This window comes from Cucumis sativus, chromosome 2 (genome assembly GCF_000004075.3).
Source record: "Cucumis sativus cultivar 9930 chromosome 2, Cucumber_9930_V3, whole genome shotgun sequence".
Classification (NCBI taxonomy): Eukaryota; Viridiplantae; Streptophyta; class Magnoliopsida; order Cucurbitales; family Cucurbitaceae; genus Cucumis; species Cucumis sativus.
In genome coordinates, this window is record NC_026656.2 from 168853 (window position 1) to 194372 (window position 25520).

At 35.3% G+C, this 25520-nt stretch overlaps 1 protein-coding gene across 1 annotated transcript; it reads right to left on the minus strand.

Annotated features, from left to right (window-relative positions):
• Positions 1 to 4391: 4391 nt before the first annotated feature.
• LOC101210430 (DEAD-box ATP-dependent RNA helicase 17) lies at positions 4392 to 25180 on the minus strand. The gene is made up of 11 exons (XM_004141028.3): positions 24987 to 25180; positions 24660 to 24866; positions 24403 to 24475; positions 24083 to 24192; positions 18445 to 18588; positions 16800 to 16908; positions 16350 to 16708; positions 9966 to 10039; positions 8195 to 8493; positions 7528 to 7774; positions 4392 to 4927 (listed from the first exon to the last, which is right to left on the minus strand). Exons 2-11 carry the CDS (start codon positions 24793 to 24795, stop codon positions 4688 to 4690), a joined length of 1791 nt encoding a protein of 596 aa, XP_004141076.1. The 5' UTR covers positions 24796 to 24866; positions 24987 to 25180; the 3' UTR covers positions 4392 to 4687.
• Positions 25181 to 25520: the final 340 nt, after the last annotated feature.

Consider the following 25520-nt stretch of genomic DNA (forward strand, 5'->3'; position numbering starts at 1 on the left):
TAGGTCATTGTTTGATGTGTAAAAAAAAACAGTGGACAAGAGATATACTAGATATATCTATCTAAATCTAAACAATATATAAAAGGGTTATATATATATATTAAAATTTATTTTTTTTAACGTATGTTTATTTCTTTCTCTTTTTCTCCTATTTTACTTTTTATCTACTTTCTGTGCTGTTGTTCAAGTAAAAAATACATATTCTCGGAAAGGGAACAAATACAACTAATTCTAAACTGAATTTTTGAAAAAAAAAATTCTACTATTTAAATCTAAAATAATTTTTTGGAAAAAAAAAATTCAAAACCACATACTATCTGCACTATTTTTATTGATTCATACTAATTTTTATTTTTCTTTTAAAAACACATATCATAATTTCATAGAAAGAAAAATCACATTTTGTTTACTCTTTTTATCATCTATTACTATATATACCTAATATGAATCTAAATCTAAACTATATAAGAGGGGTGACGAATCATTCGTTTTCCCCTTTTGTCCGTTTTCTGTGATGGTTATAAAAGGCTATTTCAGGTAATTATTAAATTAAAATTTTAAAATAAAAAATAAAAAATGAAAAAACACCATGTAAAAAAAGATCTAGAAAGAAACAAAAAAATTATATACTATCAAATTTAAAGGGGTTAAAAAAACATTTTACTATTTTTTCTCATATATTTTATTTGGATAATTTAATCATTCTCCTAAAACTAAACTTTTAATTATATGTATAGGGTTATTTTTAAAAATAACAAAATATTAAAACTATATAGAAAAAGTAAGAATTTAAGTTGGGATAATCCATTTTATTGTTCCTTACATGTGGGAGTTTTGTTTTTTCAATAAAAGTTTATAAAAAATACGTTGCCTTTTGATTTTTATTTGTAATATTTACTACAAAAGCAACCTTACTTGACATTTTTCTGCAATAAATCATTTGTGTACTTTACGTAACATTAAGAATAAGGGGAAAAATCGAATATAATGGATAGATGAAATTTAGTTGATATGTTATTGATTATTGGATTAATTGACCAACAATCATGATTTCTACTGTCTACTTTCTTACTTTCTTTAACCCTATGATGAGAATGGATGGAAAAAAATGCTAAATGGCCTTTTGCTTCTTTCATTCTGGAAGAACTCTTATACTTTGTTGAATTCAATTGTGCAATCTTTCTCCTTTTAATAGCATCTCAATTACACTCCTACAATTCATTTCTCGTGTGTTCTTGAAATTTACTATAATATTGTTTATTTTAGATTTAGATTTCAGGTTTGTTGTCACTAATTCTCTTGGCTTCGATCCCAACTTATCCTTATGACTTTAAAACCTACTAAAGTTGGGCTTGCAAATTACTTGAAAAGTTTGTTTGGATAGGCTTCATCTTTCACAACTTTTGTAATTATTTTGCTTTCTATTTTTATAGATTCTTATGACGATATCAATCCATGCATTTAGTAAGATATAGTTATAAATATAACAATTAAATATATAACAATATTAAAATATTTTTTTGAAAATATAGCACAATTTTAAAAAAATATAAATATAACAAAATTTGTGAAGGGTATCAAAATAACTATACAATTGCACATGTTTGCTCATGTTTTGAAGTCTATCATTAGCATACAACATGATCAATCCAGATAATCCAGAAGTAAGAATTTAAGTCTTACATCAATCTAGCTAAACAACACATGTATTAATTAAACTATTTAAGTTTCTTCAATAAACTCAAACTTTCCATAAAAGGACTAACAAATTGAATGATCCTTGAACATATATAGTTGGTCATATATACTTACAGCAACTCGTAAAATTCATAACAAAGTCCATATCCAACATCAACAATACATGCACAGCTCAAATTAACATGTATAGTATATCTCCCAAAATTTGCCATGGAAATTAAAGTAAAAAAGCACAAAAGAAAAGTTTATTTATGCCCAGAACTAAGATTATCTAAAATATACAAAAACTTACAGTGACTTTGCGTACTTTGCTGTCAATTTGGAACCACCGCGCGGCAACGTGAAATCACTAGCAAAGAAGAGAGATTGTACCTAATCTTAAGTTTATACCAATGGTAGGGAGAAAGAGAACAATTCCAGCGAAGAAGAAGCTACCCCTTTTGTCGTGAAAATGATCTCTTTGCGAGAGAGGAAGCGCCGTGGAAGAGGAAAAGTTTTCAAGTTTTTTTAGAATAAAAAATGTGCAAGGAAATTTTTATTAAACCGAGTTGTACTTTACGTTTAAAAAATGACCTAAACCAAAATTTAACTTGATGTTTTTTAAAAATCAAAGTTTCTTCAAGTACTTTTAAATTGCAAAAAACGTCAAATAAGTTGTTTTCATAGTAGTGAGTTACCATTTTCTCATTTCGGTCTCCTCATTCTTTAGCTCATCCACAGACTTCTTAATTTTTTCAGGTATGTGTTGTTCTTCCATAGATCGTATTATTAAACTTTTCATGATTTCTTTCATTTTTCCAAATAAAACTGTTGCGAGCCTCAATTTTCAGCTTACCCTCATAATTACTTTCAGTCAGTCGAGTTTATTTCTAACTTTGTTGATACCATTTTTCCATTTTTATTTTTTGAAGATTCAATAGTTTAATAGAAAATCTTGTTGATAAACGTTTCTATGGGAAAGTGATACAACTCAATAGCTTGTGCATCCATGAAGACATTTATGTTAAAGATAAAGAAATGGACCTCAAAATTGTTCGTACTAGTTGAAACCTTCTGTTTATGAGAAAACCGAATTGAGTGATATCACACTTATTTTTAAATTATTTAAGATACTCAAGAAGAAGAATGTATGTAAAAGTATATATAAGAATGACATAAGATTTGGAGAAAAAAATCTGAAACAAGAAAATATATGAGATTTGAAAAGAAAGAAAGAAAAACAAAAATTTGAAGTGAGGTGAGATTTGAAAAAAAAAAAAAAACCTTATCTTAAAATTCTAACAAATAGAAGCCATTGTATTGGATATAATTTGATTTTGTTGATATTCAAATATGTAAGTGGAAAATTTTAGTTACCATGTAATACAAAATAATGCAAAGATGTATTAATCAATTATAAAATGAACTGATGTTGTCCACTTTAAATATAGAAGCTTTTTTTTTTTTTTTTTTTGTTTCATTAACGGAATTGTATCAATAAAGATGTTTTCTTTAAATATATACTATAAATCTCTTCTAACTAATGTAATACTTTAGTTTATACTTGTGTTGACATTATGCACTCAGTTAACGATGAAGTTGAATTATAAATGAACCGCTAAGCACTACAAGAAGAAGAAAAAACCAATCTTTCAATGCAAAAAAAAAAAAAAAAAAAAAAAAACCGATTGGAGGGCGTTGGTCGAGAAAAACAACTCTTGATGGACAATAACATGCATCGAGAGTAAGCGACAACTCCCAATGCCATTGTACGACGTCAAATGTTAGTTGAGAAAAAAACTATTCGTATCGCTAACTTCCAACGCTGTTGTGAAAGACATCGGGAGTTGGGTGAGAACTCCCAACGCCTATAGTAGTCAGAAGATCCTCTATAAAAACATCTTTAGAGAGTTTTAGATCTTATTTGCTCAAGCCCTAATTTTTCAGTTCCCATCTCCATTCACAATCCAGCCCTAGTTTTAGAACTTGCAACGAAAAAAAACTCTCAAACATAGCTAAGGTATAAAAGATAAATAAAAATGATGTAGAATCAAATATTTTATACAAGATAAAAGGATATGAATAAAGATGAAAAAAATAAAATAAGAAGTTATAAATTATAAAACAAATTAACAAAAATAACTTCTTAATTGATTAAAAAAAGATAACTTGAAAGGAAAAAAAAGAAGAAAGAAAGTATAATCCAGTCTCTTTATCGGCCAACTTTTGCATTCCAAATGGTGGGTCTAAGAGAAAGTGATACACCTGACGTGGGAGTGTGGAGAACCCCATAATCGCGTTTTCCGTTCGGCGGCGCTAGTGTTGAACACGTATGGTACGGGAGGTATGAATTGTCAACTCTTTTACTCCCAATATTATGTTGGACCCCTTCTGCTTTTAAGCCACCCATGTGCTTTCGATTTGGACTCCCCAACCTCCTCTACGCGTTGTGGTCTAGGTCATGATCAACATATTTATTGATCCACATCCCACAAAGTTATCGTTTAGATTCAACACCACAAAGAAAGGAATTATTATGAATAGCAAAAGAAAATTTGAAACTATCTACAAAATATAGCACTTTCATATTATATTTTGTAAATAGTTTCACTTTTGTGCTATATTTGATATTGCACCCTCAACAAAATCCCAATGATGGAAGGAAAAAAAAATCCCAATGATGGAAGGAAAAAAAAAAGTTGTGCACAGTTGAATGAATAAAAGCTTCTGCCCAATATATGTACACATATCAATTAGTCCAACTCAAAATCAATTATAATATAGATTTGGATTATAAGTTGCATACACCTAACTCATGACAAACATGGGAACCGAACCAAAAATAATTCAAATTTTGAAGGAGGTGCTTTGCAGTTGATGCACCCGACCCTAGACACAGTTCACAGTCGCAGCATTCAAAATTGCAACCATGCAGAAAAAGTAGATAATGAATCAACAGTTACTTTACACATTCACCACGCGCCCCTCCATGCTTACCCTTTCCACCGATTTACAAAGTCCTCTTTTTTGATGATGACACATCCTGCTTTGAATCTCTTTTCCTCTTCTTTACCTGTTTCTTGAATGATTTTCCAACAACAGATGGTTGCTGCTTCAACGCAAAACTCTTTGCAACATGCCCCAAATGAAGTTTCTTCACCACAAAAATTCTTTTCAACGCACCACGATGAGCAGTATATGCACGAACCCAAGAGCAAAACGCTTTCTGGGCCAGCTTCATCATTCCTGGCTGATGAAAGCAATGAAAACAAATTAATATAAACCCTAAACAAGACTAAGAATTGTAGCCGTCGTCATTGTTTCTAAAAATAATTTAATAACAAAAAGGAAAAGCTGAAAAAAAATCAATCAATAATTCTTTTTAATACTGGGGTATCTTGGAAGTCCATTACTTAGAATTTCAATATTTTTGGAAACAGGAAAATCAATAAAATGTTTGACGAGTACATAACATTCTATCATACAAAGAAAAAAAGAGCAAACGATCTCTTTGATTTCCAGAAGACTTATGTCAAGCTCAATATTCCACTTATTACCGATGTTAGATTCAACTCAATCAATGAAATCAAATAAATGAATTAATGAAGTTTCTTCATAAGACTTGCACACGATTTTGAAATGGCCGAAGCATAGATGTTATCACATCAGCATTCGGTGGAGTAAATCATAGGTACAGAATTACCATAATCAACTTAAACAAATACATTGAAAGGCATCAAGGTTAAGACACTTATTCTCGGTTAAGTGGCTAGAGGTTCAATCTGTTATAATGTGTTTATATTGTTATAATGTGTTTTAATGTAATTGTGTATTGTTGCCCTTAATCTAGGGAAGTGAAATTGCTATCTCCCATCTATTTATTTGTTTTTATTTAGTTATTCACTAGAGCAATTATGATCTGGAAGTTGATCCGGGACAAGTGTTCGGATCTATTATGACAGCCATAAGGCGCCAGTTCTTTCAAGCAAACTTCCGAACTACTATCCTCCTGTATTTTCAGCCTAATTAATAATATGATCATTATATTCTCCGAGAGTACAATTTATGTTGACATGGTATCAAAGCCATTAGGTTTGGAAGAGGTTAGGGTTAAGGTGTAAGTTTAGGTCATCAAGTTGGAGTGGCCATCAGTCTACACCACCCACCTTAAAAGAATCGCGCCACCTAATTCCGCCACAGTCTGAGGTCACCATTCAACGAAAACAGCCTTGCGTGAGGTTTATGCGCTTCTAAAAAAAATCGCTTGTCCCCATGCGCCGGCATGTAAGAGCGTCAACTTGGTTTCCACCAGTTAGGTTTGTCTCGAATAGCATTTTCTGCCTGGTCTGTGCATTTGGTATTATAGAAGTCTACTCGGGTTTGAAGTTATTCAAGAAATACCCTTTTGTGCTTAGGGTTTCTTGTTGTTTCTATCCAAATCTTCCTTTCCCATATCCCCTAACATATTTGGTTGTGTCTGTTTTGTTCGGGGTGTTCGTCCTCATTATACTAAGTTAGATCCAAAGTCCTTGAAATACATTTTCTTAGACTATTCACAAGTTCAAATGGGGTACTGTTGTTATTGTCCTACTCTAAACATGTATCTCGTATCTCCTGAGGTTGCATTCTTTGAAACTCTACCCTTTAGTCAATCATTGTCCAGTCCGAGTCAAGGGGAGAATGACAATCTTTTTCTCTATGAGATTACCTCACATCATCCTTTCTTCCACCTTCACTTGTGTCTCTTCCCTCCAGCCCACCTATTCGTCGTGTCTACTCCAGGTGTCCTCCATAGCAACCTTCAAAATCCTGTCCGTCCTCCACCACTGACTTCTTCGCCATTTGATCCAGAACCATGATCTTCCCATTGTCCTTCTCAAAGGTAAATGCACTTGTACTTATCCTATTTCTTCGTTTGTTTCGTATACCCATGTCCCCTCCCACATATTCTTTTATTACATCTCTTGATTCCACCTTTATCCCTAACTCTGTTCATGAAGTTTTCTCATTCTGGGTGGCATAGTGCGGTGATTGAGAAGATGACTGCTCTGGATGATAATGGTACTTGGGGTCTGATTTCGCGTCCAGTCGAAAAGAAGGTGATTGGGTGTAAATAGGTGTTTGCTACAAAAGGTTAATCCTAATGGAACAATGGCTCGGTTGAAAGTTCGTCTCGTTGCCAAAGGTTATCCCCAAATCTATGGGACTGATTGTTCTAATACATTCCCTCGTTTTGTATTGCCTTGCTTATGACAAAAAATGACTCACACTTTCTGTTAGGCTACATATTCTTAGTACAAGATTCCCACTTTCTGTTGGGGTACAAGTAATAAAGATTCTATGACAACCAAAATCAAAATGAGCAGCCATACCTAAAACAAAATGAAATCCTAAAGTTTTGATTTTGGAGGTGGAACCAGAAAATTAAGAATGCTCAATGTTTTGCCATAAACAATAAAAACAAAAGGGCATATAACAGAAGCATAATGAAAACTTCCTCCCAAAACCATGTCATTTGACTCATTTTAGATTCTAGAATAAAACCTACCAGTGAAGTACTTTTGAAGCAAATAACAATAAAATTCATTTTCGTAAAAAGTAGATGTGTTATTCACGAATCATGATTACAATAATTGATAGACCTGACAAAAAAAGAAGTTAATTCCTTGTATTATCTTAAACACCTCTAAATGAAAATTCTAAGAATGGACAAATGCATTGTTAAAAAAGGAAAAGAAAAGAGAAAACTCCCCCAGGCAAAAGCAACATGCTGGACTTGTCCAGCTTGTATGCTTGGAAACTAAAGATTAGATCAAAAGCGAAAGGAAGTGGGTGGTGAAAAGACTATACCTCAGCTGCAATGAATGATTCGACAGCCCTCTGCAAGAACATGATCCAGGAATGTGACTCCAAAGAAACAAGCTTTTCTACAAACTGCTTCCTGCCACGAACTGGAAAACTATCCAACACCTTGACAAGAGGGTATTCAGTAAGAGATACACCATGGTTCTGCAAATCTTGCAAATAATCTGTTTCAGTTGGTTGTAGGAATAACAACGAGTCTCCTCTTTCACCTAAGCGAGCAGTTCTACCAACCCTGCATCAGGAATCTAAATAGTCGGAAAAGTACATGTATATTTTTTAATAGAAACAACAATTGTCATTAAGAAAAAAAAAAAAAGAAGAAAGAATATAAGGGCATCCAAAAAAACCAAGCCCCAAAAAGAACCCCACTAAAGGAATCTAGTATTAAATGCTAAATGAATTGTTGAGTAGTTGCCAAAACAGGACCTGGAAGCCAACACCTGCACTCTACCAATACCAACTTACAATGAAATCCACCAAAACAGCTAAAATAGAATCCTCCAATGAAACCCACAAGCTCCAATAGGAATTCCAGCGGAACTAAAAGAATCCAAGGAATACAAAAGATGCCCGTGCGTCAAGACATCACTGTTCTGACCAATAAAAACAGAATAAAGAGAGCCTTTTTTTTCTCAAAAGTAGGTGTGGTTACCTATGAACATACTCAATTGCCTCTCCTGGAGGATCATATTGAATGATACACCTAACTTTTGGAAAATCCAACCCCCTAGCAGCGATATCAGTGGATAGAAGAAGAGCCAGCTTCTCTGTTTTGAAGGCTTGAAATGTTGTTCTACGATCTTCCGGCTTCATACTCCCATGCAACCGGAAAATCTTGCATTTAAGAAATAAATGTTCAGGCCTCGATTCTGATTCTGAAGAGAATTTGAACCCACCAAATAGGGAGTAGTGGAAATCTACAGCATCACATGTTGAAAAGAGTACCAAAATCTGTAAACGAGTCAATAACAATGGAGTCATAAAAAAGAAAAGGCTAATAATAGTTCGCAAAAATGAGAAAACAACTAAGTGATTGTGGCAAGCGTAGTCATGGAGTTAAAATAAAAACAACTCTCAACTCTTGTAAAACATACTTATTGTAGTGCTGTGAATGAACCTGCCACTGTAAAGAAACAGTCGGACATCAATCATTGGTTGTCACTCAAAGAAGAAAAACAAAGTTTTTTTTAAAAAAACTTAGAATATTTTTTTAAACAGTTGTGCGCCTGCAAATTTTTAATTTCAGATGAGATTTTTATAGTAGTTTGAATGGTAATTGTGCTGCAAATTCTCTCTGGACCAGATTTAAAGAAAACCTCATCAATTTTATGGTGCAATGTAGTCAAGGCCTTATTAATAGAAATATGTTTTGAAAGAAATCAATGTGTTTTCCACAATACGGCTTCAGTATGGTCCAATCAATTTGAGTATGCTCGTTTAAATGCTTCATCATGGTGCTCCATGGTCAAAGGATTTCAGAATTACTCCACACATAATATTCACCTCAACTGGCAAGCTTTTATTGTTTAGTCATTTTGAGTCCAACTAAGGAGATTTAGGCAAGAGCCCTGTTTCTGCCCGGTTTAAAGTTGTCTTTTAGTCTTTTGTTAACAACAGGCTGCTGGTGTAAAAGGTATATGTTTTGTACCATTTTTACTTTCTCGATGTCATTTCATTTCTCTATTTTCGGATATGATGAGGATGTTAAGAGGGTGACAACCTAGTTGAGATGTCCAGGTGCGTCTACTAATCCCTAGTTCTTTAATTGCTCATAGTATAACCCTCTTGTACTTTGAGCTCTACCTCACTTTTTATAATAAATGAGATTCGTTTCATTTTTAAAAAAAAAGGTGGCGGGTTAGGGGATGTTAATCTTGAATAAGTAAAAGGAAGGACATCTCTCAGGGGCTAGTTAGTAGGAAATGGCGGCAAGTTAAGAACTAAGTGTTGATTAAGAACTTTTGAAGAAAGTATAAGAGGAAAAAGTGCATCATTTCAGTGGTGAAAAAGGGGAAATCGAGGGAAGATTGAAGTGCTACTGGAGTTTGAGCTTGCAGACGAGTCGAGGCATTGCTGAGGAGGAAGGGAAGTTGGGTATATGAAGTGAGAGACGAAAGGGGTTTGTTTATTTCTTCTTTGAATGTTCCCTTCATGGAAGTTATTGCGTCTTGAGGAAAGAGGAAGAAATCAGAATATATCTTTACCTTTCTATTAATTTTCTCTCCAAATATCTTCACAATTCTTCCTAGAGGACACAATAAAAAGTACGAAGATAGAGTGACGTGAAAGTAGAGAGCCGCATTATTATAATTGCACTTCCGTGCTTTATTCTATAACTGCACAGAACATGATAAAACTAAAACCTTTTTAAGAGTGATAACACTAGAACTTCCATTTAAACATAAGTATGAATCTTCCTTTACCTTCTCAAAGGATTCTCTCTCAAATAAATACTTCAGGACAGAAAAAAGCACAGTCAACCGTGAACCACAAGGTGCTGCACAAAAAAATTAATCACAAAAGTGTACATGTTACATGCAGTATGAATAGGACGCAAGATTAGGACCAAACATTATACAACAGAGCATAAAGGAGAAAATTTCTAAAACTCCTAAAATTGCAACATAATTAGTAAAGGTCTTGGAACACAATCTGAGAAGAAAATTTTGAAAAAAGAAAGAAATTCTTTGCAAGTTGTCTTCCTTGTCTTTAGATGTGTGTTACGTAGCAAATTCAGAAATTGGATCCCAATTTTAATAGTTGTTCAAAATGTGTTTAACAATATATTTATAAAGCATAAAACTAGTTGTAGTTTATTCACTAAATATTAGGTTGAATATAAACTACTATTACTTATTAGTTAATTTAAGAATATTTTTTATGTTGAAGGTAATGTATATTCATTACTTTAGAATATCATATAGTTTTTTTGTTAAACAAAAACATAGGTTTTCATTAAATTAATAAAACGACGTAAATAGTACAATTTAGTTAAGATCAAAAGGCACACCCGGACATCTCAACTAGGTTGACATCCTTTAGCACCCTCATCATATCCAAAATTATCCCGAACAAATATAGTAGCATAATATCCAAGTACAAAGAAGCTTTGTCTCTCTTACAAGCCAGCAATATCTTTCAATGTCTAAGTAATACATCCATAAAAAGGACACTTTTAAATTTCCAGATTATATATATATATATATATATACATATATTTTTTAGAAAAAATTATTTGATACTCGTGAGTGTCCGGGCCACCTCGACTAATCTCACGGGATACCCGCCTGACCCTAAAACATTTCGGTGTCAAGGAAACTCGTAGGAAATTAATTCATAGGTATACTTTTTAAAATTTTATTTTATACCCGTGAGTGTCCGGGCCAGCTTATGTGCCAACTCAACTAATCTCACGGGATACCCGCCTGATCCTAAAACATTTCGGTGTCAAGGAAACTCGTAGGAAATTAATTCATAGGTAGGTGGCCACTATGGATTGAACCCATGACCTTTTAGTTAGTTATTGAAACTATGTCTCCCTTTTTACCACTAAGTCAAACTATAATGATTTAAATTTTCAGATTATATTATGAGTCGAGTTTATAATATGAAATACAAGTTTATATTGTTTAATATAATCCCACAATTTAAAATTTACAAATTCAAAATGTATAAACTTAACACATAAATATGTTGCTTTTTCTTATATAGGCAACTTTCATTGGGAAAAAAATGAAATAATACAAGAGCACAAAAAAAAAAAAGAACCAGTACACCAAAACACCTGTGCTGAAGGGGGTCCAACTGAGTGAGATGTTACCAAAAAACCAGCCCATAAATATGTTGCTTTCAAAATTTGCACTATTTAGAGTATTTTCTGAATCAGTTAACCAAAAAATATAAAATAGAATCCAAAATTTCCTACCAAACAGACACTAATTATTCTATGATTTCAAAAAAAGTTGTTGAAAAGGATCATTTATTATAAAAATGGGGCAGAGCTCAAAGTACAATGAGCAATTAAAGAACTATGGATCAATAGATGCACCCAAAACTCCCTTAGCGTTGTCGTCACATCCGAAAAATAGAGAAGTGAAATGACAGAGCTTGTAAAAGTGGTAAAAAACATAAGACCTTTACATCAACAACCTATCATTAACAAAATACTAAAATACAAATATAAATCAGCCAAAAATAGGGCCCTTGCCTAACTCTCCTTAGTTAGACTCAAAATGACTAAACAATAAAAGCTTGCCAATTGAGATGAATGTCCTGTGTGGAGTAATCCTGAAATCTTTTGACCGTGGACTACCATGAAGAAGCATATAAACAGACATACTGAAATCAATCGGACCATACTGAAGCCGTATTGTGGAAAACACGTTAATTTCTTTCAAACCATATTTCTACTAATAAGACCTTGACTGCATTGCACCATAAAATTGATGACGTTTTCTTTAAATCTGGTCCAGAGAGAATTTGCAGCACATCACCACTAAAGCTGCCATAAAAAACCCATCTGAAATTAAAAATTTGCAGCAGCCTACAACAACAATTCACTGCATATGAACACTCGAAAAAGGGTGCTAAAGGTCTTCTTGATTTCATACAACACAGATAGCACATATGAGGAGATAGGCAATGAGAAGGAAGCTTTTTTTTGCAGTGAAGAGGCACAATTTAAATTCCCTTGAAGCATAATCCACACAGATATGTTGACTCTTTTATGACTTTTAGATTTCCAAAGCCCCTGTATAAAGAAACATCAATAGGAGAAGCAAGTGATAGATGACTAACCAAGGATTTTACAGTGAAGCCACTTGGTTCTAGGGACCAAATTTTCTTATCTGGGATAGAGTTTACCATTTTACCATTTAAGAAATCACCGGTGATTGAAAGTCAACAACCTCCTCCTCTTTCAATAATCTTCTAAAGTAAACCGCCCAAAAACTAGTTTGGCTATCCCAGTGCTCGGTAGTTGACCCTTTAGGCAAGAGGGCAATACGAGATAATCTAGGGAATATGCTGTTTAGGGGAATATTATCCAGTCATGAATCAGTCCAGAAAAACACTGCTGCCATTACTAATTCTGAAAGTGATGAGTGCTTCAATCTTGCAATCCGTCAGTGTGCCGAAGGAAAGGGTGGATACCATGAATACTTTTAACTACTTTGCACCACAAGGCCTTTTGTTCTAACATGAATCTCCATCCCCATTTTGATAAAAGAGCCATATTTATTATTCTAAAATCACTTAGGCCGAGACCCCATCTCTTTGGCTTTTGGTGATTTTAGACCATTTACTAAGCATTTCAGCTTTCCCCACTATTACCTTCTCAGAAAAAATTTCTCATCATTTTCTCCAAAATATTAGAAACTGAAATTGGCATGAGGAAACTTGACATATAGCAAGTAGGGAGATTGGAAAGGACTGATTTGTACAGTGTTATTCGTCCACCACAAGATAAGTTGTACCTCCTCCATTTGCTTAGTTTACCTTGAATTTTATCTTTAATGGGCTGCCAGAATAAGGAGCTTTTCGGGTAGCTTCCAAGCGGTAAACCAAGGTACATGAAGGGAAGCTTTTCTATCTTACATCTTAGTCTTGAGGCCGTTTCATTGATCATTCTTTCCTCTATATTAATTCCACAAATGGCAGATCTTTTCCAATTCACTTTTTGTCCTGAACACCATTCACATAAGACCAAAGTCTTTCGGAGGATTTCCATCATTGCCTCATCATTTTTGCAGAATATGAGTGTATCATCAACAAACTGGAGTAAGGAAACATGTACCTTGTCTTTGCCTACAATAAAGCCTTCAAACATTCCCTTCACGTGTATCTGATGGAACACTGGAATGTGTTCGTATTTATTGATATCAAACTAAGAAATACAAAGTAATCAAAGGAAACTCAAGACATATCAATAGAACTCTAACCCTCTACCCTTCCTTTCTTTCAAGGAATGTTGCAGCCCAATATCTTCACCAAATACTTCCTGCCTTTCTTCCCTCCCCAACTTCCTATTTATAACCAACTAACTACCAACAAATCTAATTACCTTGATACCCCTACCCTATATTAATCTAGATAGGTATCTAACAGTATCATTGAAATTAGGCTGTGTAGAACTTCACTTATGAGGAGGAAGAGAAATGGGGAAAGTGGATCTCCTTGTCGAAGGCCTCTCGATGCTTGAATTCTGCCCCGTGGTTGGCCATTTATAAAGACTGAATATTTGGGATCGTGCACGCAACCCATTATCCATTTTATCCATCTGCCATCAAAAATTTTCCTTACCATTACTTTTTCTAAAAATTCCCAGCTATCAAAGGCTTTTTCAAGGTCCAACTTAGTCAGCTACATTTTCTTCTTTTTCACTTGTATTCTTCCACCACTTCGTTGGCATGAGAATGGGGTTGAGAATTTGCCTTCCTTCTAGAAAGGCACTTTGAGGAGGATCAATAATGCTTGGCATAATCTCCTTAATTTACCTAGTTAGAAGGTTTAAAAGGTTAGTATTAACCCATTATTTCCGTCTTTTGTTAGATTAATTTTTTATTTGTAATAAAAGAGAAATTTTCTTATAGGATCTTGAGATTTTATTGCTTTTTTACTGGTAGAGGAACGGATCTTGCTGGTAAAGGTGGAGACTGCCACCATTTCCTTATACTTTTTATTATTTAAGAAAAAAAGCGAAATTTCGCTCCAAACTCTCTCCAGACTAAACTGCTTACTTTGCAGAGTACCTACCCTTCTTCCAGCCATCAGACTCTCTCATGAAGTTGCCCTTATAATTTGATGCAATCAAACAGGAAATTAGGGTTTATTGTATTTATTCCTATTTAAAACTTTCCATATTTGTATTTTTTGTTTATTAGTATTTTAGTCTCTATTTATTCACCCGTGTGAGAGCTTATTATGAAACTCTGACTTATTCAATATATTATATATATTAATATAATTAGATTATTCTTAGGAGATATTATTCTGGAGATATTATTTGATATTAATATAATTAGATTATTCTTAGGAGATATTATTCTGGAGATATTATTTGATATTATTTCCTTAAGTGTATTTCTCTATGGTTATATATAGGCTTGTATCTCTATTAAGTAATTAATGAAATATAGATTAATTCCATAAATTCAACATGGTATCAGAGCTCTAGGGTTTTCGCCTTATTGAATTCTAGCCTCCACATCCCGTTTGATCTTTGCCTCCGTTGATAATTCATCAACGGAGGCAGAATCATCTCCCATTAGCTGAAGCCGCCCCTTAGATCTGCAAATTTGCCGTTGTCGTTGCACCTTCCCTTTGTCACTCATTGCTGTTCAAATCTGCCACCATCCAAACCCCAGAAACCCCATTCGTTTTTCACTAGTGTTTGCGGCGGCCATCTCCTTCATAGTTCTTCGTCCGACCTCTTGTTTTTCCGTTAGCCAAGCAACCGATTGAACCTCTGTCAGTTGAAGCCGAACGCCCAGCCGAAGAGTTTCAGTTTTTTTCCGTCGTCCAAGAAGCTCCGCTCGCCGCTGCGTTTCGTTGCCGTTGCTCCATCTCCTTACGCTGTCCCAACAAAACCATGAAACCCCATGTCCTCAGATCCTTGCGTCTGCCTCCAATCTGTTCCAGATCTGTCTAATTTCGTTCAGACCCATCCTTCATGTCTGCCTTCAAAGTTTAGATCGAAGCCCAGATCCAACGACGCCTCGTTTCTGTTTTTGTTCAGATCCGCTAAGTCTCTCTGCTCCATTCAGTTCAGCTTCCGTTCTGTTCTCCCCAGATTTCCCGTTTAATCTGATTCTGACTTGCTCTAGTTTAGTTCGTTCGGTTCCATTTTGATCCGACAAAACACTTCTGTCCAATTCCGACCCTGTTTTCGTCCAGCTTTGATTCTACTTTGCTTCAGTTTTGCTCTTTCATTTTGCCCCCCGAAGTTCTTGTTTCGTTCTTCCTAGGTTCTGTTATAGATCTCTATACGAGGATCTATGTTTCTATCCCGGAAGTTTTTCGTGGGTTTGTTTTAACCTAGAAGTTCTTTGTCTGTTTGTTCTTCGGGTTTTTTTTATTCTATTCTAGATATATTGTTTCTTTTCTTAGTTCTTAGCAAACTCAAGTTTGTGATTTCAACCTTGAGTTTGAGGGAGGGTATTAATATAATTAGATTATTCTTAGGAGATATTATTCTGGAGATATTATTTGATATTAATATAATTAGATTATTCTTAGGAGATATTATTCTGGAGATATTATTTGATATTATTTCCTTAAGTGTATTTCTCTATGGTTATATATAGGCTTGTATCTCTATTAAGTAATTAATGAAATATAGATTAATTCCATAAAATCAACAATATAAACTTATCACAATCTAAGAAGAAATCTCCGAAAATCATCAAAGAAATCTTTATTATGATTCAAAAGGTAAGCCAATAATAATAGATTAACCCTTGTTGAGAGAGGATTAGTGGGTTGACCTGCCAGCTACTAACTAGGTAAACAACTAACAACAAACTAGAATAACACATTTAAATAAACATTGCAAAACAACTAATAATTAGGCTATGTCAAAACAGAACCATCTGAGAGCAAGAAGGCAAACAAAATAAATAACTTACAGATCTACAAGGAAGCACCACAGCTTTACATGACCTAAGAAAGGAAAATCTCATGGCTCGACATAAAAGTACAAAGGGATGTACTGAATATTAATTCAATTTCCAAGCAACACAAGTATCCAACCCTTTGCACTCATGAATATATTGTGAAAGTTCATCAAATAAAAATTCTAATCAAATTACCTTGCACGTAACTCTGAACTAACTGGCTTGGAATTTTATAATCTGCAATCGAAAAGTTATTTTCCTTCTGTATGGGGTGTACTTCATCATTAATATCATGTTCCAAAAATCGACCACGTTCAGTTGGTTGAAATTCAAGGGCACTGTTGCCAGCATCAAGACCAATCATAATGGGATTCTCTAAACTAATTTTGGCAAAATGAGTTACTTTTTCATTTAAGGTAGCTGAAAAGAGCAAATTTTGCTGCGGGAATCCAAAACTTGAAATTGCATTATCCTTATTGACATGAATATTCTTCCTTGAGCCCAAATGATCCAGTATTTCCTCAACTTCTTTGCCACATCCTAACTCGAAAATTCTGTACAGATGCACGAGTTTCAAGTAAAAGAGTGAAAAATAAAAGGACTAATCCGGAATGCATCATACCACAAAGCATAGAGTAACAATACCTATCTGCCTCATCAAACACTATCCAATGCAAATTTGAATACAAAAAGGATGATGTGTTCTTTAAATGATCCAAGAGCCGACCTGGTGTTGCAACTAAAATTGATATACCTGAGCACAGACCATAAAAAGTTTGGTACGTTAGTCATGGCAGAACAATTCATGAAAGGGGAAGGGCGCACTTTATTTATTCTTTAATGAAAAGAATTGACTTCAAAAGAAATGAAAGAATACAGGGCTAACAAAGAAGAAAAGGACAAAAAAAAAAAGCCAAACTACAAGGAATGCACCAGAGCCACAGATAAAATCAACACTTGAATCCAATTAGTAATACCACTTGAAAAAAAAAACAAGGTCGATGATTCATGCCATAAAATGCACGTTTTTAACTCTAATTTATGAACTTTTATAATTAAAAATTGAGTTTGCCCTACTTTTAAATAAAAGTTCATTAAATTAAGCTCATCGGGGATATTTGGCTTAAAAGATGTTAATTGCTGATCTGGTAAATTTTGGCAGGGTTTAGGTTGTTTCTGCAAACCTTCTATGTGATGCGTCAACATCAGAAAACCCTAATTTTTCCAGCTTCGCGACCAGTCAATTTTGGTTGTTATTTCCTCAGTCAAGCCTGTAATTCCACACCTAAAATGAAAGGTGAACAGCTTTTTATAGCATGATTTTAGGCCTTCTCCAACCGATTGTGGCCTATATAAAGGATGGAAGCCTCTTATTTTTTATCAATCAACTCCCTATCACCAAGCCCATCTTCTTTACAGTTTCTGCCCTTTTTCAGCATTCACCTTAGGCATCTTCTCAAATTCTCGAGTTAGTATCCTTAAGAATGGAAGTTCCTCTAAGGTGTAAAGACTCTAGGCCATCTCACCACGTGGAACGATCAACCTAGAGAAAGACTAAAAGTTTGAGAAATTGTTCCAAAGCACCTTAGAGTTGTATTTTTTTCTAGCATTTCTTTTATATATTTATTTTCTTGAAATTAAATTGTAGCAATGATGCTTGATTTAATAAAGAAGTCTATTTTATCAATTGTAGCAATCCTATCATCAATATAGCTGATATTTCATGATATTTTGCTCCCGACCAGCTGCAACTTCCAACTTAACCTCGAGCACAAGTTTTCTCTAAGGGGGAGGAAAATTGATGTAATTAGAATGTGTAATTAGACTTTTGTACTTAATAACTTAGGCTTGTTTGCATTTAGCATTTCACTTTAGTCTTATTTAATTTTAGAAACAAGGGTTAGTGAGTTACTTATCGACCAGCAGATAGCCTTCAGCATTGCACTTTGGATGTATAATTTGATCGTTGGAGTTGAGCTCTACAGAAGCTCCTCCTCCCTCCAAATTTCAAAATATATCAGAAGTATTTTTCAAAAGAATTTGCCTTCAGCATCAATTTTAGACCACAAAACAATTAAATCGAGAAAATCATCTTGCACCCCTAGTTATACCCAACCAATTACTACAATTGTAGCTATGAAGTCATAAGGTTCAAACTTTATTTATGAATTTTACAAATGAAATATTTTTTTTCAAAAAGACCAACAAACACATAAACATTGTCACAAATAAAGTGAACTAAAATCAAAATGAAATGGTAATTCCATAAGTTAAACTCGATGTCTCCTACCTTTCCGCAACCTTGCTTTCTCTTTCGATCGACTTTCTCCACCTGTTATGTAACCAGGGACAATCCAATGATAACGTTGTAATAGTTTTTGTAGACTTTCGTAGACCTGCATGCATAGCTCTCGCGTTGGTACAAGAACCAACGCTATGGCCAAAAGAATTCATTAGACTCAAATTCTCTTTTAGCGCTTTCTTTTGTTTGGTTTCAGATTTTTTAATTCGATTTATGCTTTTAGCTTTTTCATGAACATATGATGATGGGAACTCTTATATAATTTTTCTATTTCATCAATGATAATTAACAATCTATAAAACTATTAATTTTTTCTTTCTTTCTTTGATAAAAAAAATACAATGTAAAAATTCTTTGAAATATTAATAGAAATCACAAAATTACTTATCCAAGCCAAGAACAACCAATTATTTGAAACGATGTCAATCTTCAGATTTTCATATGTTGACCACAAAGGACAACACAAAAACCACAACATAATCCCAAGACTCAAGAGGACCCAAACACTAACGTAAACACTTAAGTCTAAATACAACAATAACAAAACCCCAATGACGGCCCAATTAAGTCCCACAAGGGAAAATCTCTACCACTTCTAACAAATCTATTCGGGGCCTCACACCACTCCAGGTTGAGAACCATCATATCCACAAGATGGAGGTTAGAAACTTAATTACGGAATTGGTCATAATTTTCTCACAAGACTCCATGCTCCACCAAACATAAATCCCAAGCTCTTTAACTAATCACACAATCAGTCTCTTGTTCAGTTTCATGTTTCTCAGTGGGCTTCGATTTCGAAGGCACTTTGTAACGATCCTTTAGATGATTTTGTATATAGTTGGGATCCTTTCTTGTTGTGGGAGCCCCCTTTTTTCGTGTGCTTGGTTTTTGGATGCCTGTGTATTCTTTCATTCTTTCTCATTGAAAGTTGTTTTTTAATTTTAAGTAAAAAGACTAATCACACAATCATTGTGTTAAACCTCCTATATTACACACTTATAAAAGGAGGGGCAAGAAGGGAATAATACCAGCCAGGACATATATAAATGTTGCTGAAAGAGAGGATTTGACCTGATTGGGCCCCACAATTTTGAGTGAGTATAAAGAGAGAATGTTTAGGGATTTGGCAAATGGGTTTTCTGTAATAAAGGCTGCTGTGGCTTTTACTGGGAGAAGTTTCCAGCCTTCTCTAAAAAGCTGGGTTTACATTCTGCTTTCCTTATTTGTTCTTTGATGTTTTGTCTTCCTTGTGAACTGATATTTTGGATTAGATATATAAATATTACAGAGTACTGGCTCTGTTTCTCTCTTGTTAGGAATTTTACTGATTTTCAGGTTGAAGACTTTAACAAATTGGTATTAGAGCTAGCCCATCCGGGCCAGAACAAGATCCATGGCTAAAAAGCAATTAGAAGAGCATGTAGAAGGCCATGAGAAGGAAATGTCAAGAATCAAGGAGATGATCCTTGCATTGAAAATGAGTGTGGACAGACTCACTGATGAGATGAAAGAAAATAGCAGTAGCAAAAGAAAGGAAGAATCAGGCACGTCAGATGGTTCAGACTACAATATGAAAGGGAAAATAGAAGTTGAGGTAACGACTACCCTGGGTGGGGATCATTTGACATAAACAAATACAAGAAGTCAGAGATGCCAATATTCACGGAAAAATCCAAAAAGTTGGGTGTATAGAACTGAACATTTTTTCTAAATAAATGAGCTATCGGACGGGGAAAAGGTGAAGGTTGCGGTCGTTAGTTTTGGGTAAGACGAAGTGAGTTGATTTCATTGAAGTAATAACAGAAAGAAAGTGGTATGTGGGATGACCTGAAACAGCGGATGCTCAAACGTTTTCAGCCCACCGGAGAAGGGAGTTTAGGGGCGAGACTTATCAGAATCTAGCAAGATGATACTTACTCGGAATATTTGAAGAGAATTATGAATTATTCGACCTAAAGATGCCAAAGAGCGTGTTGATGGACGCATTCATGACCAGTTTAGAAGGATATATGCGAGAAGTGCAGCTGGTTATGTTCAAATGGATTTATGGGAGTACACTGGCCAGTCGAAGTCTATGGCTTTTATGGCAGAAAAATGAACAATAATTCTCAAAGGGGACCCATCTCTATCTAACTACAGCAGAGTGTTCTCTCAAAACAATAACCAAAACATGGGAAGATGAAGATCAAGAGTTCTTAATCGAGTTCCAGAATTTGGAAGTTCAAGAGAAAAAAGGGGAAATAACCGATAGTGAAAAAGAAGAGAAAGGGGGCGAAGAAGACCTCCCTATGATCCCAGCTTTGTTAAAATTGTACATGGACATATTTGAGGAGCCCAAGGGTCTACCACCGAAAAGAGCAATAGACCACCGCATACTCACCATGGAGGGGCAAAAACCCATCCATGTGAGACCCTACAAATATGGGTATGTTCAAAAGGAAGAAATTGAAAAGCCGGTAACATGAATGTTGGAAGCCAAAATTATTCAACCAAGCAGAAGCCCTTATTCGAGCCCTCTGTTGTTGGTTAAAAAGACGGATGGTGGTTGGCGCTTATGTGTAGATTTCCTATTCTAGTGATCGAGGAATTGTTTGATAAATTTCACGGCACTACTGTATTTTCAAAATTAGACCTTCGTTCAGCTACCACCAAAACCGAATGCGAGAGGAAGACATAGAAAAGACAGCCTTCCGTACACATTAGGGCCATTACAAATTCTTGGTGATGTCGTTTGGATTAGCCAATGCCCCAGCCACATTCCAATCATTAATGAATCAGGTTTTTCGACCTTTCCTTCATCAATTTGTTCTAGCGATATATTAGTCAACAGTGCAGATATAACCACACACGAGAAGCATCTGGGAGTTGTTTTTAATATCTTAAGGGATAACAAATTGTTTCCTAATCGAAAGAAATGTCTTCGAGCACTCAAGGATAAAATATTTGGGGCATTGGATATCAAGCAAGGGGGTGGAAGCCGACAGAAAAAAGATCAAGGCAATGGTCACCTGGCCGGTACCAAAAGTTGTGACAAAACTTAAGGGGATTTTTGGAGCTGACAGGATATTACAAAAGGTTTGTTAAACGCTATAGCGAGATTACCGTTCCCCTCACCAGACTCCTACAAAACAATGCTTTTTGATGGGATGATGAAGCTACTCAGTCTTTTGAAGAGCTCTAGAGGGCCACAATTTTTATTCCGGTTTTAGCTCTACCGGACTTTTCCTTACCCTTTGTGATAGATACAGATGCATCGGGTTTCGGCCTTAGAGCAGTGTTATCTCAAGATGGCAAGCCAATAGCATACTTCAGCAAGAAATTAGCCCCATGTCCCCACGCCGAATCCATTATTGAGAGGGAACATGTGGTGGTAGTAATGGCGGTGCAAAGATGGCAACACTATTTATTGGGAAGAAAAATTACTGTTATTTCTTATCAAAAGGCGTTGAAATTCCTAATTGAGCAGCGAGAAGTCCAGCCTCACTTCCAAAAATAGCTTACGAAATTGTTAGGGTGTGATTTTGAGATTCTTTACCAACCGGGTTTGCAGAATAAGGCAGCAAATGCATTGTCCAGAATTAACCATCAAGCAAAATTGGCTATCATGACTACATCGGAGTTGGTGGATGTGCAAGTTGTTTTAAGGGAAGTAAAACAAGATGAGAAGCTGTTAAAAATCATAGAAACGCTTAAAAAGGATCCAGAAGGAAAGGCAAATTTTCAATGGAAGGACGACAAACTATGGTATAAAGGCAAATTGGTGCTATCCCGGAATTCTTCTCTCATACCTTCTTTGTTGCACACGTACCATGATTTAGTGTTGGGGGGTCATTCGAGATTCCTAAGAACTTATAAAATGATGAATGGAGAGCTACATTGGCTAGGAATGAAGGCCGATGTGAAGAAATATGTGGAACTTTGTGAATTTTGCCAACGTATAAAACAAAAGCATTGACACCAGCTGGTTTATTACAGCCCTTACCCCTTCTGAAATGATTTTAAAAGATCGGACGATGGACTTCATTGAGGGTTACCCAAAGCCGGAGGGTATCACTCAATATTGGTGGTAGTGGATTGTTTGAGCTAGTTTGCACATTTTATTAGCATGAAACACCCTTTTTCTACCAAGCAAGTAGCTGAAATTTTTATCAAAAGAGTTGTTAGTAAACACACGGTGCCCAAGTTTCTTATTTCTAACCGAGATAAAATATTCTTGAATAATTTATAGAATGAGCTTTTTTCTGCCTTCGAGATCATTCTGAAAAGAAGCATGGTGTTCCACCCCCAAACTGATAGGCATGCGGAGAGAGTTAATAAGTGTTTAAAGACTTATCTAAGATGTTTCTGTAATGAACAACCCAGAAATTGGCATAAATGATCTCATGGGCAGAACTATAGTGTAATACCAATTTTCATGCTTCCACAAGGACAACACCCCACCGCGTGGTTTATGGTAGACCACCACCTCTGCTCATTTCCTTTGGAAATAGAAAGACACCGAATAATAGTGCAGAGCAACTTCTCCAAGAGAGGAACTTGATCATTAACGCTTTAAAAGAAAACTTAGTGATTGCCCAAAATAGAATGAAGAAACAAGCATATTTGCATAGAAGGGAACTAAATTTCCAAGTCGGTGATGAAGTTTTTTTTCAAATTAAGACCATATCATTAGCACTCTTTGGCTACGAAGCGTTGCGAGAAGTTAGCTCTGAAGTTCTACGGTCCTTATGAAGTCATGGAAAAGATTGGTGAAGTGGCATACCAACTGGAATTACCACCAAAGGCTGAAAGAGAGGATTTCACCTAATTGAGCCCTGCAGTTTTGAGTGAGTATAAAGAGAGAATGTTTAGAGAATTGGGCAATAGGTCTTTTCGTAGTAAAGGTTGTTCTGGCTTTGGTAGCATTGTTGGACAACAAGTAGCTTGTTCCGGCCAGACTTGGTGGCAATGGAAGTAAACGGGAGGATTATTGCCTTGAGAGGTAGCTGAGTGGAATGATTGCCAGTGGCCACCAGACGATACTTGATTACTGACAGTGTGCCTCCCCTGAGGTAGTTGTAAATTAGGGAGAAAGATGAAAACCCATATTGCGTTATTACCTTCCTCTCAAGACCCAATCAATCATAGTATTGAAAAGGTATGGAACTTGCATGTCAGGTTCTTCTAGTTCATTTGGCCCACTCCTATCCTAACGATATATGTACATGGTAACAGGAAATCCTCTTCAGTCGGTGGTTGCACAAGGAATCCAGATTTTTGTAGGCTAATTAGAAGTCCTCACTGAAAAAACTAGAATGAGAAGGTTTTGTTTGACCCCTTTAGGGAGGAGGCACTAGTCTCTTGTTTTCTATACTATAGCTATACATATAAATATGTATGTATATATAAAAATAATTGCAGAGAAATTATATAGATAAATAATGGAAAATTATTATAAATGATAAAATTGTTGAAAATATTCACAAATATGGTAAAATATTATAGTCTATTTGTGTCTAAACAGGGATATATTGCTATATTTGTTAATATTTTGGTCTATTTTTTACATTCGAAAAGATCCCACAAATAATTAGGCAAAGGCAAAATTGAGAGTGAAAAAAAAAATATCATTGATGCTACACACCGAAAGTTCCATCAGCCCGCTGAGTCCTACGAGCGGATTTCTGTAAGTGATGGATGATTGGAACCAAATATGCGACAGTTTTGCCTGTGCCTGTGGCAGCATTAACAAGACTACATATCGAAGTTAAGAAAACTAAATATCAAAAGATAGATGACCCTTCAATGCAATTATATGTGATCAAGATAGAGAATCAATGTCCATGTCCAAATAGCCCCTTTTTGTATATGTTTTTCTATAATAGAATATCAGTTTCTTATCATAAATAATTTGATTGATGAGGCACCAACTTTCATTGAGGGGGCAAAAGCCTCAAAGGATACACATGACGCCTGGATAAAATAGCCGGAATTGCTTGAGCCTGTACAAGCGTAGGAACTTCAAATCCCATTTTATCTGTCCAGATGGAAGAAACGTGACACCAAAAGATGCAGACCAATATGAGAATCAATGCAATTAACCGAATACCCTAAATCTTCAACAGCTCTTGAAGTAAAACTCTAGAACGATTAGCATAGCAGAAGGCAGGTAATAAATAGACATTGGAAAAGGAAGAGAATAAAGGCGGCACACAACACACCTCGGAGTTGGTCGCATAGAGTAGAGTCCAGACCGAGGCTGGCGAAAGTACAAGAAGCAAAAACCTCACCCTCTTTAACCATTTTCTTCGTTGTCGTTTTCACCCCTTCGTTGGTATATTTGATGCTGCTACTCATCCCAGGAGCTCAGCGTAACCTGCTATGCGGTTGCCTGCTCCTAAGTTTTAACTGCTGCCAGCTTTCGATTCCTTTTTGTAAAGGAAGCACATTGGAATGGCAAGGTTTCAAAAAAGAGGAAAACGGAAGTGAAAAGTGAGGAAGAAGGAAGGACCGAACGAGAAAGAAAGGAAGAAACCCACGGAGCTTACCAATGGCAACGATGTGAGGGCGGCGTCGGTGCGGCTGCGGACGTGAGCGCCCCAGTAAGAAGACAGTGGCGAGGGCAGATGGAGCGGGCGCGGCAGGAAGTGGACGGTGGGAGAAGGCGAGACAGAAAAATGAAAAAGAGGGAAAATTACACGAAATAACCCAAAAATCGAAAACTCTCGTAGGACTGGCCGAGTTCCAAAACTTTATCCTAATGAAACTTATTGCCACGTGAAATACATATTTACTCCCAATCCGAAGTCCTTTTCTCTACTTAAATTCCCTCCATCTTCAATAATTTTTTCCGCCGGTGATGTAATGAAATTTGAAGGTCACTCATTATGAAGGTGGATTTATTTACAAGAATGTCATTGGTTTCAATTTAATTAAATGTGTTTGATGTTTAAAAACCCAATCATATATAAATTACATTAATAAGATGTCAATCAGATGGAGATTGATTGCATTTTGGTGGAAATATACGTTAAGGTATGGGATGTAGAATTCATCACCAAAAAAAATATTCGATAACAATT